The sequence below is a fragment of the Miniopterus natalensis genome, chromosome 1 (assembly GCF_054644295.1).
Source record: "Miniopterus natalensis isolate mMinNat1 chromosome 1, mMinNat1.hap1, whole genome shotgun sequence".
Classification (NCBI taxonomy): domain Eukaryota; kingdom Metazoa; phylum Chordata; class Mammalia; order Chiroptera; family Miniopteridae; genus Miniopterus; species Miniopterus natalensis.
The window spans coordinates 173,467,794-173,487,080 of NC_142081.1; the positions used below are offsets into that span (position 1 = coordinate 173,467,794).

A 19,287-nucleotide genomic window follows, 5' to 3' on the forward strand; every position below is an offset into this window, starting at 1 on the left:
TGCCTGGCCCAGGCCAGCCATCCCCCTGGTGGGAGTAAAGGAAAGAAGGCTCTCCTTTTCCAGTCCTCTCCTGCCTCTGGGCTCCAAGGGCAATATGCTAGTGTCCCTGTTCCTGATTCGTGCATATGTTCTCCAGTATCCAGTCAGTGCTGAATTACTCAAGAGTTTTCACTGTTTTTCAGGCCCCAGATAATTGAGGGTAACTCCCAGGACCACCTCCCCACTATGGCAGGTAGAGGACCCAGCTGGAGGAGTTGGGAAAGGCCCATTGTCAAGACAAGGATGAGTGTAGAATTTTCTCCTCTATAGCCTCCTGTTGGGTCGCATTTCGCTCCCCAAATAAGTGGCCTGGTGGTTAAGAACACAGATCTCTTGATTTTACAGACCTGACTTTGAGCCTTAGCCTTTTAATAGCCAGGTGATCTAGGAGCAAAAGGCCTTCCGTTTCTTCATTTAGGAACCGGCTGGGGTGGCTGTGAATCTTAAATCAGGTAAGTGGAGAGAATGTGCTGCTTAGCACAGTGCCTGGTACATCTCCCTCAATAAGTGGTGGCTGCAGTTATTATCAGCCACTTCTGAGGAGTCACCACCCTGCTGCGTAGAGGGGCTGAGGCTCGGGCAGGAGGCCGTGGGAAACCAAAGAGAGAGGCTCCAGGACAGGAGAACCCCTGCCTTTGGAGCTCTGATCTGGCCAGGAAGCAGAGCCTATAACCCAGTAAGATGAAAAATACTGCCTTAGCGGGTCCTCAAAACAGATCCCAAGACGGAGACGTGAGAGCAGGTGGTTTACTTCGGAGGTGACCCCAAGAAGCAGAAGTGAGGGCATCAGAAAAGAGAAACAGCAGAGGGAGAAAAACCAGAAAAGGGGCCTCACTGAGGCAGTTGCTACTGTGCATCAAGGCACGGTCCTCTGGGGCCCCAGGAGCCAGGGTTACCTTCCTCAGCATGGTCCTGCTGGAAAACGGAGTCTGGGGCATCGTCTCATAGACTCTCTCTTCCCACCCCACCCCCAGTTGTGACTTGCCTCTGGGGCCTTCAGCTTTGGGCCACCTCTGCATACAGCTGAGAAACTATTCATGGTTTGGAGAAAGCAAAACAGAGAGGGCATCTGGTGCTTCAGGTGGGACACTGGCTCGTGCAGGAAACTGTTCACAGCTGCACAGAAGCCAGGTGGGACTCCTGGCTCCACAGGTGCCGCTGTCTTTGTCTCCCACCTCCGTCCACTACTGAAATTCCACCAGCTATGACCACGATGGGTGAGCGTAACAGCAGCCAGGCAAGAGTGCCCTCGATCTTGCCTTCTGTGAGGTCCTACTTCTTGTTCCAGGCCTTTCCTGCATCTCTGCAGGCATCCAAAATCTGTACTTTGCACCAGGCTGCTAGCTCACTGCTTGCTGGACTGGTCTCCTCAAGCAAACACGAACTCCTTGAGGACCAAGGCTTGGCTTCCCAGGCCTGAGCACATGGCAGAAGCTCCACAGCCTTGTGGTCTGATGACACGATTGGCTACAGGAGACCTGGGTTGGTGTTGTTGGCATGGGCCACCTGGTGAGGTAGAGAAGTCCTGGTCCCTGTTGTTCTCCAGACACCCAACTGAGAAATGGGACCCGGGTATCTAGGGAGCCACAGCAGATTCCTGAGCAGGGGAGTGATCACTCATTGGCTGTGACTATCACCTGTCATGGTCATAGCTGGTACAAGTTCTGATAAAGTGGTAAATTCTGCCTTGTTTAACACCCTCTCGGTCAAGAGCAGTGTTAAGGATCTCTTTAGTGAGCAATTGCCTTTTCAGCAAGACTTTTTTTCTTTTTAAATCAGAAAGCACACTTCTCACTATCCCTAGCACAGCGAACCAAATTCTTAGCTCTCCAGAACAGTCATGCATTGTAACAGCCTGACAGACATGTTAATCCCCACTCAAAGGATAAAATGCAGGCGTTTTCAAAGCCGAGTGACCTGAGTTTGACAATGAAACCAGAATCTGCGGTGGCTCTACTGCCATCTGACCCTGTGCCCTGTCATCTGCACAGTGAGTCTCTCAAAGAATTTGGTACTTAAGGAGGAGCCTTGGCTGCTGTTTGTCCTGTGTGCAGAGTTCCCTGAAGAGTTCACAGGCCATAGGAAGATTCCAAGGAGGAGTTCTTGATCGTGCCCTCCTCTCCAAGGGTTTGAAAGGAGCTGGGTTACCTGGATATTTGCTGGGTGACACCTGTGGAGGCAGCTCTCCCTTTCTCAGAGCTCGACGGACTCACAGCTGCCCTGGCCCTGCCACTGACTCTGCCCAGACCTGGGGCCTGAGCTGCTACTTGCTGTTATAGACCAGCACACACTAGAGCCAGTCTCTGCTTAGACTCACTGCCATTGGAGTGTGTGTGTGAACTAACTGAGTCTAAGCACCAGCAGACTCTCAAAGACATGACTGGCAACCAAGAGAGTAACTCTGACTTGGCCGTCGATATAAACAGTGACAATATACATATCTAATAGTTCCTTCTATGTTTAATATTCAGCCTATGTATGAATATCCCCAGTGACAAGGATCCATCCCTCCCAGGGCAGGCTCCTTGAGTCTCGCAGGGCTTCATTGTTATGACTGTGGTTCCTCCTCTAGATGAGTCCAAATTGGCCTCAGAGCTCTCACTCATCAGGGCAGGGTCTAGCTCTTGGGCTACCCTGAATTTACAGGACAATCAGGCTCATCCCTCTTCCCCCAGGCCTGCTCTTCTCCAAACTGAGCATCCTTGATTTGTACAGCCACCCCGCCCCAGCCCGTGACTTGGAGCCCTTACTGTCGTGGCGGCTCTCCTTGGCCCCAGTGCCTCTCTCACACTCAGCTGGACCTGAGAGCCGTGCGCTGGGGTGGCCTGGTCAGTGCAGAGGCAGGTGGGGCCACCCCCTCCTCTCCCCACCACGGCCTACGAGGCCCTGCAGGATCTCACCCGCCTCCCTTTGGGCCTTCTTTTCCTGCCTCTCTTCTGCTTGCCTACTCCCTTCCAGCCTCGTGACTTCGTACTTCTTACTATTTTATTCCCAGCCCCTCAAACAGGATCTGGCGCTGGGTGTCATGACTGTACATTGGATGTCAGACACTGAACTCTAGAAACTTTACTTGTATTATTGTAGCATAGATAAGAAGTGGCTTTTCTGGAGGCTACACGAGCTCCTCGATTCATACTGAGAAGACAGCTAAAACCGCTGCCTTTTGTATCAATTGCTATTCACCCACGTCTCCCCTATTCAATATCTACATGGGTGAGCTTGGATTGTAAGTGCAGAACTGATAGTCATGTCTATTAAATTGGACTGGCTGATTATTCATACCCTGTGCCAGGCACTGGTCTCTGTGCTGAAGATGGAGCCGTGACCAAGCCAGACACAGTCCTGCTTCCACAGAACTCACGCTCTAATAGTGAGTGAAGGGCATTAAACAGATAAGTGTACCAAGAGCACACAGGTGCTGAGCTGGGAATAACCAGCGGGGAGGTTCCTTCGGAGGCATGGGCTCCCCACGGAGGCATTCAGGGATCAGCTCCTCAAAGGAAACTGGGAGGATCCATGAAAGGCACATCCAGAAATGAAATCTCTTTCACAAAAAGTGACAAGGATTTCATGAAGCAGTGGAGTCCAGAGACCACATCCGCCTCTGCTACTCCCACAGGACTGTTACCACACTCTTAACACGGGAGTGTTTTCTCCACTCCACCTGGGTTGTCAGTGGACGTGCTGATGAGAGAAAGTGGGCAGTTGGAGAAGACCCTCTTTCCTGACAACCAAAAAAAGGGGGATCAAAGAGGCAGCTTCCCCTCACCCCAGCGCACACGGCTGCATCCACAAAGTAGGAGGCTCTGCAGGCTTCCTCACTCCGGAGCGCGTGTGCCTGGCACTAGCCTCTCTCTCCCTCGCTCCAAGCCCAGACAGCTCTGCAGGCTGAACTCTGTAGCTGGATGGTGGCCAGAAAGCCAGCTGATGCCTGGAATTGTGGGAGGAAAATAACAGGGAGGGACCCTCCCAGAAAATACAGGGCCAGGCCAGCTCAGGAAATGGAAAGACCAAGTGGGCAACTCGACCCAGCCATCCATGGCTTTTCATAGGCACGTGCGTGTTGCCCGCCTACACTTTCTTGTGGTTCTACATTCCTGGGGCTAAATATTTGGTGAGAATGTAAATTCTTCAAAAGCTGGACCCAGGCATATGCTCATGCACACACGATTTTGCACAACTTTGGGGATTCAAGGACACCTAAATCCTGGCTCTAAAACCTGGCTCCAGGCTATTCTGAGGTTGATGGGAAGTATAAGGAGAGGAGTCAAGTGACTTTAAGAAAAACCCAAAAAACACACATATCAGAAGGGACAAATGTGAGGAGATGCTCTGCATCGTTACACTCAGAGCCCGATGCACACACCAACACGGATCTCCAACGGAAAGGCAGGCCAGGAGGTTCACACTGAGTTTCCAGAAGGCTCGGTCATGTCCATGTAATTAATTCACTGCCCCACTGGTTTAATGAACAAGCCTTTTATGTTTAACACAAGTGTGTGAGTGTGTGACTATATGTAGGGCCTCGAATATGATATGTGCTCAAAACCAATTCATCAAATGGATGAACGTGCATGTTGGCGCCTGTGCACACGTGGGGTACTGTTCCTGGGAAAGCTCTCCCAAGTTTAAAAAAAAGGAAAAAAATTTTATACCATGCTCCTTTCAACCCACAATGTTAGGAATCAGAGGGTTATAGAATCTAAATCCTGGACGGCCTGCTTCCTCTGTGCTTTGCAGAAATAGAACTGGAAGAGGCTGGCACCTGCAAATTATAGTGAAGGCCTGCAGGAGTGGAAAGTGGAAAGAAAGGGGCAAGGGCAACTCTCCCAGCACCGCCCGCTCCTGCCTGAGCTCAGGCCAGACTGAGAACAAAGACAAACGTTCCCCTTCCAGCTGGAGCCAGTGCCATTCTTTTTTTTTCTTTTTTTTAAAATTTATCTTTATTGTTGAGAGTATTACAGGTGTCCCATTTTTTCCCCCCAATTGACCCCCTCCACTTCGCTCCCACCCTCTCCCCAGGCCTTCACCCCGTTATTAACTGTGTCCATGGGTTATGCATATATGCATATAACTTCTTTGGTTAATCTCTTCCCACCCTCCACCTCCCTTCCTTCTTTCCTCTGAAATATGATCGTCTGTTGCACGCATCAATGTCTCTGGATCTATTTAGTTTGTCAGATTCTTTTGTTCATTAGCTTCTTCTTAAAGAAGACCCTTCAACTTTTCCTGTAGTGCTGGTCTGGTGGTGATGAACTCCTTTAGCTTTTTCTTATCTCTGAGGCTCTTTATTTGACCTTCAATTCTAAATGATAGCTTTGCTGGGTAGAGCAATCTTGGTTGTAGTTCCATGTTTTTCATCACTTTGAATATTTCTTGCCACTCCCTTCTGGCCTGTAAAGTTTCTGTTGAGAAATCAGCTGACAGTTGTATGGGTGCTCCCTTGTAGGTAACTAACTATTTTTCTTTTGCTGCTTTTAAGATTCTCTCTTTGTCTTTAACCTTTGGCATTTTAATTATGATGTGTCTTGCTGTGGGCCTCTTTGGGTTCCATTTCTTTGGGATCCTCTGTGCTTCCTGGACTTGTAAGTCGATTTCTTTCCCCAGGTAGGGGAAGTTTTCTGTCATTATTTTTTCAAATAGGTTTTCAATGTCTTAGTCCATTTCTTCCCCTTCTGGCTCCTCAATAATACGAATGTTGGGCCTCTTGAAGTTGTCCCAGAGGCTCCTTATACTATTTTCATATTTCTGGATTCTTTTTTCTTTTTGCTCTTCTGGTTGGGTGGTTTTTTTGTTTCCTCATGTTCCAAATTGCTGATTTGATTCTCAGCGTCCTCTACTCTACTGTTGATTCCCTGTGAATTATTTTTTATTTCAGGCCGTGTAGCCTTCATTTCAAAGTGGTACTTTATTATGTTATCGATTTTCTCAGTTATTTCCCTAATAGTCTGCTTAAACACCCTTATAAACAAAATTCTGAACTCTGTATCTGTTAGCTTGCTTGGATCTATTTCATTTAGTTCCTCTTCTAGAGATTTCTTCTGTTCTTTCCTTTGTAACATGTTTCTTTGCCTCCACATTTTGGCTGCTTCCAGGTGTTTGTTTCCATGTATTCGGTAGAGCTGCTATGCCTCCTGGAATTTGTAGGGTGGCTTTGTGTAGTAGGTGTCCTGTAGGGTCCAGTGGTTCAGCCTCCCCAGTCCCCTGAGCTGGGCCTTCTAGGTGCTCCCCTGTGTGGGCTGTGTGCACTGTCCTGTTGTAGTTGAGCCTTGGGTGCTGTTGGCATCCCTGGGAGGAATTGACCCCCAGGCCAATCAGCTCTGTGGACCAGCTGCAACTACAGCCAAAGAGCTGCTGTGCTGGAGACACCCCTATGGAGCAGGATTTACTTCAATGGAGCTTTGGTGTTCACCAAGTACGCCCCTTGAGTGTCACTCGTGGATGTGGTAGGGTTGTAATCCAGTGTGGTTGAGTCTGACCACCAGGTGCACTGTCTCTGGGGCCTCCTGGGAGGTGCAAAGTCAGCCTGTGCCAGTGCCTTGCCCAGGGCCACCCTGCATGAGCTACACACAAACTGTAGTTGGCTGCTACTTGTGCTGGGCTTGGAGGTGCCCAGGAGAGGCCAAGCTATGAGCCAATGCAGGCTGCCGCTAGTGCCAGGCCTGGGGCCCCTTATCAAGCCATATGGGGCCCGCTGCTGCTTGTTTGAGAGATTTTAGGAAAGTCCTAAGCTTGGGGCTCGAGAGGCCACTTGCACAGAAAAGACCCTGGAAATGGCCTGGATGAGCCTGCAGGTGGGGAGGGGCGGGGCCTCCGGGAATCACGGGGCGGGGCCAAAGGTGGGAGTCAGGTGCTGGGGATTCAAACATGGCGCCTGCCTGCCGGCTGTGCGGGGAGGACTCGCCACAGGAGCCATGGCCTCTGCCAGCCCTTCTGCCCGGGAGGAAGCCGCCCCTCCGCCTCTCGCCCGGATCTCAGGCAGGTTAGTTCCTCCCCAAGTTTCCCCAGATCCTGTCCAGCTGCTGCCCGGCGCTGGGCTCAGAGGGAGCGTCCGAGTGAGTCCCTGCCGGGCCCTTTAAGAGGAGCTGCTGGGGCTCCCGCAGCCTCCCGACCCTCAGGGACAGTCCCCGCTGGTTTCACAGCCCGGAGTTGTGGGGACGTCTCTTCCCGGCCCTGAAGCCCTCGGCTGGGGGCCTGCTGTGGGGCTGGGACCCCTCACTCCTCTGGGAAACCTCCACCGCTGAGATGCCCTCCCGGGTTTAACCCATGGCACCGGGTGTGGGCCTGTGGCCGTATGTCCAATTCAGCCCCGATCCGCCCGCGCCTCTGCCCCTCCGGCTGGTCTCGATGCTTCCTCAGTTCCCTGGTTGTGGGGCTTCTGTTCAGCCAGATTTCAGGAGGTTCTGAGTGACAGTGGTTCTGTATTTTAGTTGTAATTTTCATGTGGTTGTGGGAGGCAGCGGGTGCAGCTGTGACCCATGCCTCCAGCTTGTTTTCTCCTGAGCCAGTGCCATTCTGGAGCCCAAGGCTGCTTTAAGGGCTCGGTTCTGAGGATCTCGGGGAACCCTGGTGTCCTCCCCCACTCCCTCACAGATGCAGTTTCCATCAGTGCCTGTGGTTGCCTGGGAAAAGCCAGTTCTCTGAAAGGAATTCTCTAGCACTCAATTTGCCTAATATCTCACATTTGATTACTGCGTTTATAAAATTTACATTTACTATCTCACAGGCCCGGTTCAGACTCTCTTAAGCTCTTTCTTTATCATTTTTGAGTGCCTGTTTTTTTCCCCATTTGCTTTTTTTTAAATAATTTTAAGGACTATTTTAGCCAAGTAATGCAGAAATGCCATTAGTTACGTGGACTAAAAACAAAAACCAAAAAACTCTGAAAAAATTCAAAAGCAATCCGAAGACCAAAAGATGCCTAAGACATGAAAATGCTCAAGGGCCAACGGCTGTTACACGGGAAATGGAACATTAGCAGTGCGATCCTGCTTGTGTTTCAGAACGGGAATTATAGACAGACAGGCTTTTAGTTAAATTGATTTGAAACAAATTTACTCAGAGCTGTCGTTTACTAGGGAAAGCTCCTGCTAAACTCACCGCTGCCTTTGTTGTTTTATTGTTTTCATTCACTCATTTAATCATTCACTGACTCATTACAGGACCTGCCCTGGCCCATGTGATCAGTGGTTAGAGCATTGGCCCATGCACCAAAGGGTCCAGCATTCAATTCCCCATCAAGGGCACATACCTGGGTTGCAGGTTCAATCCCCGGCCCAGGTCAGGGCACGTGCAGGAGGCAACCAATTGTGTCTCTCACATAGATGTGTCGTCCCCCGCCCCCCCTTCCCGCTTTCTAAAATCAATGGGGGGAAAATATCCTCAGGTAAGGATTAGCAACAACAACAAAGAATGAGGGAACTCATGCTCTAGATGAAGAGCGTCTCCAAAGTCCCCGCTGTGGAGCTGAAAGTAGTTGAGGGTGGCTAGAATGTTGCACTGAGGGCGGGGGGCTGGTGGCAAAGGGCTGGGTGTGGAGTGCTGAGGGGCCACCACTCTCAGTCCCGAAATGCTCTCTAAGAGGTGGGGGCTTCTCAAGGGGCAGGGGGGAGGCGGTGGGAGGAGGCGGCAAGGATTTTAAGCCCGAGTAACAGGATCAGATTGACGCTTGGGCAGGATGGCTCTGCCTCGCTGCCCCAGCCCCGCTGGCTGCTAGGAGCCGAGTAGAGGGCGAGAATGGTAACAGCAGCTGCCATTTTCAGCCCCCAGAGCCTGTCATCGGGCTAAATATTTTACATATATGCTCACATTTGATCCTCATAATAATCATGCGACGTGGACGTCACTGTTCCCACTTTACAGACCAGGACATTGAGTCCCAGGGTGGTAAAGCAATTTCTCCAGAGCCATCTGTCTGGGGGCCCAGCTCCGCATGGACACTCCTAAGCCTGTGCTCTTAACCGCTCTACTGTCCGCAGGAGTCCTTGGCCTCAGCACTGCTTTCTCCCTCCCCCACAGCCCCCCACCTTACTTCCCATGCTGCCTCTGTTTTCCATCTGTTTCTCATCAGCCCTCCACAGGGCAGGCCCCAGACACCCTCTGGCTCAGCCCACATGCTGTGTAACTACCTGACTGTTTAGATGTGAGGGGCCTCATTTTGGTTCCAGCTCAGTGGAAGGTACAAACCCAGAGCCTCTGTCAGCATGGCTGGAAGCCCAGCACACAGCCTGAGAGTGACGGATTCCCTGGGCTCAGTCGTCATTGCTCTAGAGGGGTCAACGTCAACTGAGTTGGCAGCCTTTCCTCTCCAAGTCCCTCAATCCTTCCAAGACTTAAGCATCCTGAAGGACTCAGTCTAGCCTTTACATTTGCCCTCACCTCAGCCAGGGAGGATCTGCCGTCTCAGCACTGCAACTAAGGACCACAGAGGCTGGCGGGGGTGGTGGGGACCAGCAAGTCACAGGGCAGGAGTGTTTCTTAACTTGAATCCTAGTTGTCCACAAACCTCACCTGAAACCATATTCGGAATCTTGTGTGTATGAACATATGCATATTTTTCTAGAGTTCTTAGCTTTCATACGATTCATAAGGAGGCCTATGACCCCACAAAGCCTCAATGAAATAGCAGCTCAGGACTGCTGAGCGCCTCCTGTGGTCTGCACACTTGACCTTGTGTAGTAAGCTTTGTGCAGCTCTGTGAGCTTGGGACTGTTGTTTTCCTTCTGGGACAGAGAAGTTGAGGCTCCAATGGAGTGACTTTCCCCAGGGCACAGCCAATCAGCAGTGCAGCTGGGCTCTGTGGGGTCTGGGGAGGGAGCCACCATTCTTGACCAGCTGTTAAGTTCGAAGACCCCAAGGAGTGAATAGAGACCCTCTCCAGAGCCACATGTGCCCATGGTGCCTACACCATGTGTGAGTGATAGGGGTGCTAATATTCACTCCCTGCCCTCAAGCTCTCATCATGTGCCATTCAAGGAAAAGTGTGAAATACACAACGGACCTATTTCATAGGCTTATTATGAAGGTTAAATGGCTATTATTAAATGAGATCGTCCTCAGTGTTCGCACATCATAAGAACTGATGCTTATTAACTGACATCATCATTACTTCATTGTTACAGGTTGAATTTTTTGTATTTTTTCCTGCCAAAAACATGACTGGGCTAACTTTTAACCATATATTTTTTTAAATAATTCCCTTTCAAGGAAAAGTAAAATAGCTGCTTCTAATTTTTGTTATAAAGAGAAAAAATTTTAATAACCCTCTTTTTTTTTTAAATCAACAAGAAAGTTATAAAGTGCTTCTTTCTCTCCTTTCCAACCTTGATTTCATCCCAGTCTGCTTTTCCTCCACAGTGGGGCATGCGGACTCTGGTTTTGACCCAGGAGCTGGGACCTGGGCATTAGTTCATTGGTTTGGCCCACCTGGGACAGCTTCAGGGGGTGGGGGGGGGATAGTGAAGTGTGCAGTGCCCACTTTCACTGTCCCAAGAGGCACAGCCAGGCAGCATGGCCGGTGACACAGGTCCTGCTGCTCGCCTTGCAGCTGTCTCCGCTCGGGGGCTGGGCTGTGGGATTCTGATTCTAGCACCTCCTTCCCCATTTCCCATAGTCACCTCCTCACCTAGTGAGCAGTCAATACTTGCCTGTGCAAAACCTCACCAGCTCTCACGAAGCACACCCCAACCCCAAGCCAGCCCTGGGGAACGAGCTCGCCTGTGCGGCAGAGACAGAGCTGCCCCGAGGAAAGGCCCAGATGAGGGAAGCAGGAATGACAGGCCAGAGGGGCCTGAAGGTCCCTGCGGACCAGGGGCGTAAAGCAGCCTTGCCCAGAGCCCTGACATGAAGAAGCGGCCAGCAGACACTTGGGTGCTGGAGCCAGCTGGCCTGGGCCGGAACCCTGACGTTACCGCTCTGTGTGTCTTCGGGCAAGTTTCTTTACCTTCCTGTACTTTATTTTCCTCACCTGCAAACTAAGACTAATACACGAACCTATTTCATAGGGTTGTTATGAAGGTCAAATGGCTGTTACTAAGTGAGATCGTCCTCAGTGCTGGCACGTCGTAAGCACCGATGCGCATGAGCTGACATCGTCATTGCATCGTTGCTGCGGGTCGCGTTGTGTCCCTCTGCCCCGGAAGATGTTGAAGTCCGAGCCCCTCGTACCTGTGAACATGACCTTATTTGGAAATGGGTCTTCGTGGGTGATCAAATTAAGATGAGGTCATTAGGGTGACTCCATGATTGTGTCCTAATATAAAGGGGGGATCTGAACACAGAGACAGGAAAGGCAGTGTGGAGACAGGGGGAGGCTAAGAGGGAAGCAGGAGCAGCCCCCTCAGAACCTTTAGAAGGAACCAGTCATGCCACCGACACCTTGATCTTGGTCTTCCGGTCTCCTGAACTATGAGAGTAAATTTGTTATTTAAGCCACCCAGTTTGGAGTACTAGGAAATTAATACCATCATCATCATCATCATCACCCACAACAGCATTTACCTCTTGGCTGTGCCTTCTCAGGCTCCCTGAAGGACGGAGAAACCTCTACCTCAAGGTCAAATTACAGGATCACAAAGCAACAGTCTGATCCAATCCAATTCAGCAGAAAGGAGGGGCTGGGCTCGGCCATTCTCGGTGCCCACTGGGTAAAGGTTGCAGACAGTCCTGCTGTCCACGGACCACCTTTCCACCCAGAACACTGGCACGCGGTGGCATCCAAGCTGCCGCCTCTGGCTTTTTCTCCACAGCATCCACTCCATGCCTCCCCCCAAAAGAAATGTGTTGCATTTTATTTCTTATCATCGAATAACCCGAGATTGACTTCCCTAACTGTGGTGTGTTTGCCCCTCCTGTTGTTAGGTAATCGTTCTGTCCACACGACTCCTGAAGCCACTCGACATGCCTGAGCTGTTATTTGCAACTGATCGGCTGCATCCAGACCTCAGCTTCTGAGCACCTCCTAAGAGGATGAGACTGACCCAAGGTGGAAACACCAATACCATCACCTCTTACCATTCAAGACATGCCTCCAAATCCAGTGTCCCTGGTACTATATGTCAGTAAGACTGAATTCTGTCCCAAGGCCTTGAGAACCATGCAGCAAAGTAGTTTGCTTGGATTCCTGTGATTCTTTAAAAAAAGAAATTATTTTTCATTCTCCTAAAGGTGCTGGCTGTCTTTCAGCTGGCCTAATTCACACTAATTCCCATTTATTCTTAATCCTGTATTTGTCATCTTCCTGATTCCACCTTCAAGGTCAGTAATTCTAAATAAATGCCTGTTGGTGAGTATTGGTAGATGACAAGCCCTTTGATCCGCAGATGCACAAAAAGAATTTAAGACATGCTTTAGAATTATAAATGTGAGGAAAGTTTTGTTTTCCCCCCTTAAGATTATATTACTGAGGAAGGAACCTTGCAAAAAGGATCTGAGGCTTTGTTTCTCTCTTGATCTGAGACATTTTTGCAAAGGGGAGGAAAGGAGAGGGGATGGGCCAGGGCTGCTCTGGTTGTGAATCAGCCTCCATGACAAAAGGCTGCATTGTCCCAGCCTGCAGTGCCCGGCAGGGCCGCCAGCCTACTGGGAACCTAGTGGGAGAGAGGCTGATTGGAGGGCTGTCTGCCTGTAAAAGGTCCCCTCCCCACCCAGAGGAAGGCCCCATAAAGATATCTGGTCCCAGGGAGTCTCCTTTTGAACCCCAACCCCTCTGACTTTTGTGATTTAGCTTCTATTGAAATATAAAGCTTTCTTTTCTATAAGTCTAAATTTTCCTTCTGGCCGTAGAAGAAACACCTAGAACCCACCTAGTGAAATTATGTAAGAATTCTGGCAAAAATTAAATCAGACATTTGTAGGTGTGCAGTTGATGGAAACTTCTAGCATCTCTAAAAGGTGTTTGTAATAAAAAGACAAAGCTGAAACAGTGTCCAGAGTGGATTAAACAGGTGGAGGAAATAAAATACAAATCAAAACACGTGTCTCCATTTTAATTCTCTACAAAACACTGGTTTTATGAAAAAAACTGTGAAGTGGGAAATCATTCTGAGACGTAATCAAAGCAGGTTTTACAGACACTGGACATTTTTTTTGTCAAAAAATGTTTTCCACCTGATACCAGTTCTTTCATGGTGCTCGGTAATGGAGACCTCAGATGCTCCTTTCATTTAGCTAATCTAGAAGTTTGAATAAGAAAATAGCGAAGTCACTATTTTCTAAAATAAAATAAAAATTAAGGACCCTGCTATGTGTCTCGAATCTGCATTCGTTCATCAGCCATTCCATTCATCCCCAGATATCCCTTGAGCGCCTGGCAGGCCCAGGCACTCTGCTGGCTTCCGGCCCTGGTGGTGAATGAGCCCGAGGCGTCCTGACCCCGTGGCTCTCGCAGAAGAAGCCACAGGGTGCTTCTCCTGCAGATCAGGCCCTGCGTGAGTATCCTCTCAAGGTTAAGTTTTAAACCATATGTCTATCTGCAAAACGAACTTTTTGGAAATATAAAAACCAAACTGCTAACAAGTGGCTACCTCTGGGAAGGAGTATAGCATGAGAAGGCTAAGGGAGGAGTCTTGCTCTTCTTTTTTTCATATGTTCAAATATTTGTTCTTATTTAATAGCTATTTAATTATAGCTTACTCTGCAGCTCATAATCCTATTGTTTGTTTTTGATACAAAAAAATTTTTTAATCTATAATTTGCATACAGTGAAAATGGTCTTGTTTGAAATGCACAGGCCCATGAGTCTTAATACATGTGTATACCCATGTCACTGTCACCATAATCAAGAAACAGGACCTTCCCGCCGCCTCTAAATATGCCCTTGTGCCCCGTTACAGTCAGTTTTCCTCACCTGCCTCCAGCCCCAGGCAAACACGGGTTTGCTTTCTAAAAGCATGTATTAGTTTTGCCTTTTCTAGAACTGTATAAAAACGGACTCATGCAGTTTGTACTCTTGTGTCTGGCTCTTTCACTCAGCAAAATGTTTTTGAGTGTCATCCATGCTGATGAATGGTGTTCCACCGTACGGGTGTAGGACAGTTTGTTTATCCATTTACTGCGAACACTTGGGTTGTTTCCAGGTCTTCGCTGTTATGAACCAAGCTGCCGTCAGCACTGGGGTCTTGCTCTTGATGTACTTCTGTGTTGTTCAAATATTTTTCACAGCAAATGTGTATTTGTGTATCACTTTTGTGGCTTTAATGCATTTTTGCAAACTAATTTTTTCTTTTCAACAAGAACATTCAAAAGCTTCTAATCTGAGATGATAAAAGGTAGAAGTCCCTGGCTGTAAGTGGTACCATTAGGCAGTGACTACGTCCCAGAAATGCTCTCAGTACTATATTAAATAAAGGCCGTCCCCGAGTGGTGGAGGGCAGTGCCAAAGCCTGGTTTATCGTCATCTTTTCTGTCTCTCTGGTCGCTGGTGGGAGGGCAGAGCGAGGCAAGCCCCCAGGTAGTGGAAGGCTTTGGAGGAAAGGTGAGGGGAAGGAGTCTGTGGTGACCAGAGTTTGGTTTGAATAAGAAGGTAGGAGGCACAGGGCAGAGCGCTGCTTCTCCAGTTAAAACGGGAGCGTAATGGCCCTGGCCAGGCGGCTCGGTTGTTTGGAGCACCGTCCCATAAACCAGAAGGTGGCAGGTTCAGTTCCCAGTCAGGGCACATACCTAGGTTGCAGGTTCGATCCCTCGTTGGGGCTCATACCAATTAATGTTTCTCTCCCTCCCTCCCTTCCCCCTCTCTAAAATCAATAAAAACATATCCTCGGGTGAGGATTTTTTTAAAAATATTTTAAAGCAGGGATGTAATGGAAAGTTGGTATGAATCCTGCAAAGAGCCTTCACCACATAAGGAAGAAGAGGGGGCTCAGGAAGTAGCCCCCTGGCCCTGGGCAGAGCCTCCTGAGCCCTCTCCTGCTCTTGGCCCCCTGCGGAGGAGCAGTGATTAGAACTGAGCTCCAAAGTCGCCTCTGGGTTCCAGTCTCAGCTCTGCCTCTCAGGACGGGGTGGGTCTCTCCAAGCCTCAGGGCCTCCATCTCTGAAACCCAGGTAATAATGAATGGTACCTACCTCCTGAGAGGGCTACTGTAGAGGGGAGCCGTCCCTAACAGCGGCTGGCACCCAACACCAAGGAATGTGGGTACTTACTGCTGAGGACACCAAGGAAGACAGCTCACAAAACGCCAAGGTCTCCACAGGAGAGTCATGAGGGAGAGTGCGAGGCCCCGAGGCCAGGAGCAGGGCCTGGTCCCAGCCCCTCCACACAGGACTTTACCTCCAGTCTCCGTGACAATGATGGGACCCACTGCAGCCGGCTGCTGTGAGAATTCAAAGGATTAAACTTGTAAAGCACTGAGAATGTGGCCCATGCAAGCTGGCTGAGAGCGTGTCCGTCACCATTATCGCAGTAAGTGACACTTGTTCATGGGAGGCCCGTGTCTCCAGAACCTTCTCCCTCTCTAATGTTCACCACGAAGTAGCCGCGTGGACGCTGAGAATGACGCCGCGGCTGAGCATTTGAGCCTCCTCGGGATGTACCAGCTCTGAGGGGTTTCCCGCCCCCAGGTGGCCTCAGAAGCCGAGCTGAGTGGTAATGCGGGGCTGTCCTCTCCGGGCCTGAACTCGGGCTGGCCAGAGCCAAAACCGGCACATGCAAATGCAGACCTGCAGGAGCCTGCAGGCCAGTCCTTAAGCACAATTGACAGAGGTGTAAATCCTCCGTAGCATCTGACTTGCACGTTTGTAAACCCACTTTCTGCCCCACAAACATAGTGGGCACAGCAGAGTGGACGTGCTGGGGAGCTGCGGCAGCCAAGGGCTGTCCCCCAGGGCCAGGGCCTACGGAAAGTGCTCTATTTACACCAGGGCCCCTCCTTTGCAATGTCATTCCAATAACAAAGAATTCCATCAAGCTTCCCCAAGACCACTATTATTTATTTTACCCTGGTTACCAGAAACAGAATCTCAACAACAAATAATTCAGCGTTACAAATGCTGTCTGCTGTCCCTGCCCAAGGAACATTAAGAAACTCCATCTCTATTTTAAAAGGAATTTTAAAAGACAAAACCAGATGATGGAGGGTATTTGAGAAGGGAGGGGGCTGGGAGCTTGCCGCATCAGTAATAACCCTAATCCTGTTCCCTTCTCACCAAGTTAGGGTAATGGGAACAATAAGAACTTGCTGGAAACTTCTCTCTTTAGACTCTAAAGAGAGTGCAGAAAACACCAGTGTTCCTGGGTTATTTATTGTAGTAAAGAAAGCCCTACAGTTCCCTCTGAGCCATCCCCCGAGAGCCCTGCCTTCACTCACGGGCAGACTCCCGAGGCAGAGGCAGAACCAGGAGTTAGTTGCCCAACTGCTCAGTTTTGAGGGAATTGCCACAAGCTTGTTCATTTGTCCGGAAAACACATTGGGTTTCTTCTTCTTTGGAATGTAAGATGAATGTTGAAATCCCACTTTTCACCAGGATGAAGGGCTCACTGTAAATACACCCATAGCTAGGGGCTAGCTGGGTGGGCGATGCTCGAGGCTCGATGCTGGATGCTGGGTGGGGAGAGGGGCCAGGAGGGAGGGACAGTTTAGCCAGCTCCACGCCAGCCACGCAGGCAACAAAGTGTTCCGAATGGTTTTGATTTGCAGCTGGGAGAAAACTCGAAAGCCAGACATCAGGACAGACAAGGATCCGGTTCTGAAGCAGACGGGCTGTGGGCTGTGGGCTGGGCCCCCGCCCCTGCCTGGATGTCTTTATTACTGAGCTGGGACAGGAGGCCTGCGAGCAGCCGGCTGATGGCAATAGCAGATGTGGCTGGGCAGCCAGGCGGCCTGGGCCAGGGAGGAGCCACAGGCTCCTAGTACCAGCAGGGAGATTGAGAAAAGCAGCACAGGGAATGTGGGCCAGGGCAGGGAGGGCCAGTGTGTGAAGACAAAGAGGAGAGTTCCAGGGGGATTTGCTGAGAGGAGCAGAGGGGAGGCTGTGGCCAGCTGCTTGGGTCTGGGCTGTGGCATCAGACAGACCTGGGGGGCCGCAGAATCCTGAACCTACCACTTCAAAGCTGCACCAGCTACTGAGTTCTGAGCCTCCCTCCCAGGATCTGTGGAGGGACTAACATGGAGCGTGGGGTTGGTGTGGAGAAACTGCACACGGTGCTTGGCACATATGTTTTCAAAATGTAGAAACAGTCATTGTTACTACCTATGTGGCCCTAAGCAGGTAATTTAATCTCTCCAAGCCTCAGTTTTCTCATCTTTGAAATGGAAGTGGTAGTATTACCTTTCTCACAGGATTCTTCAAAAGATCAGAGATAATGTATAATATGGCACATTGTAAATGCTCAATAAGTTCTAATTCCTTTCCTTTCTCCACTCCCCTGCCCTCCCATCCCCGCGCACACGTACATCCCTCCCTCCCTTCCCCTTCCCATTCCCCTCCCAGGCAGGAGAGGGTGTCCCTCAGTGCTGATGGCCATCGTTCAGACATTTGAAAACACTTTGAATACCTCCTGTGTGCCAAGGGAAGGCTACAGAACACAGGCTGGGAGCAAAGCTGCGTCTAAACCCACACCCAGCCATTGTCTGGCCACGGGATTTCGGCCCGTCTTGTATACTTTGTGGCCCTCAATTGCCTTTTCTGTAAAATGGGAGAAATAACCACTTCATAGTCCATTGTAAGAATTATGTCTATAAAATGTCTAAGGGACTGATGAAAGGAATCTTAAAAATTAAGAAAAAAGAAATTTAAAAGCAGACAAACAGGGATTAAGAGATACTAATAATGCGAGGAGCCAAGGTAATGAAATATGAAGCTAAAATTCATGAGAAGAAAACAGTGTATTCTAGCACTATAAATAGTCATGTCCTCCTGAGACTGGGCAGAACTGGGGCTTGGGTGGTTTCCCGCTCTCCATGTCTCTCTTTCTCTCTGGCCTTAAACCACTCCGTCCCTCTGGATGGAATAGAGCTCTCAGGCTCCTTCCAGCGTGAACTTCTAAGGTGAAGTGTGGGAAACTGAGTCCAGCGCAGTGGGAAATGAGGGGTCACCGTCAAGCGCAGGGAGGTGCAGCTCTCAGCTCAGCAGGGGAGTGGGAGAGGTCTGCTGGGGGCCTTCACACCAGGGAACAGGTGGGGAGGAGGGGGAAGGAGCCGCGGGCCAGCAGAAAGCGGAATGCAGCTCTGCTCAGCACCCTTGCAAGATAAAGCCCGCAGGAAAATTCTCTATCTTTAGTTCCAGGACGGGTAGGAGACCATTGTTAGGGTTACAAAGATTAACCTCTCACTCACTGGACCACGTAGAATGAACAGAAATAAAAGTGAGCAGAAGCTAGTTGGAGATACTTGTGACTGCCCTCCCTGCCCCCAATACACACGCCCTTCTCCGAGGTTAAGTTAGGCTTGAAGTATAAAAAATTGCCCTTCATATAAGGTAAGATTTGGGCGTCACCAAAAGCCCTGTCAAGAGCAGTCAGGGTGTTTACCCCGGGAGAAAAGAGCTTTAAAAGTCTGGCAGCATACCATAGTAAGCCTTCAATAACTATTCATTTTGGATGCTTCCCTTGTCCCATGGCCCTGCATTTGCAACAGTATCTCATATATGAAATCTTATAAAGAAATAAGAACACTGAATGTTGCAAACAGTAATATAAACGGAGCCGCTCTAAAATGGAGCCGGAGCTGCCCTGCCCAAGAAATTGCCTTGCATATCTTATACCTCAAACCTTGGAATGTTAAAAACAGAGCAAAACGACCTTTGGATAAAGATAACAAGATGATGATTACAGGGCTGAAAATTAAATACATTGTTTAGAATTAACATCACAATGTTATCTGCACCAATAGAAAAATGCCTTCCTCTATTGATGTAATTGTTCCCCTTCCCTTTCTCATAAACACCCGTTGCCTTTGTCTCCTAATTGAAACAGGAAAGCTCAAATAAACACTCACTTGCCTTCCAATTTAAAAGGCCTTCTTATTTTTAAGTTTACAATTTAGTCCGAAGACACTGATTCAGGTCCTCTGTGTGAATTTGAGGACATCACTCAAAGCTCAGAGCCTGTTTTTCTCATCTGTAACATAGTATTTCCGCCTGCACCCTCCTCACAGGGCTCTCTGGAGGAATGAAAGAGATCAGGGATGTGAGAGCACTACTCAAACATGAGGTGTGATTATTCGCCCACAAAGATGGTGGCTCACTTAGCTTGTGTGATGCTGCCCAGATGGACACAGATGAGTGGCCTGGCAGTTTCAGCACATACTCTTGTGT

The 19,287-nt window shown here is 49.5% G+C and overlaps 1 protein-coding gene across 1 annotated transcript in view; it reads left to right on the forward strand.

Moving 5' to 3' along the window:
* The window catches only part of SCFD2 (sec1 family domain containing 2), a 285,626-nt gene extending 272,616 nt beyond the window's left edge, over nucleotides 1–13,010 (forward strand). The window contains exon 9 of the mRNA XM_016207064.2: nucleotides 11,899–13,010. Within this exon, the coding sequence (XP_016062550.2) occupies nucleotides 11,899–11,991 (93 nt within the window). The 3' untranslated portion in view covers nucleotides 11,992–13,010. The remainder of the gene's footprint in view (nucleotides 1–11,898) is intronic.
* Nucleotides 13,011–19,287: the final 6,277 nt, after the last annotated feature.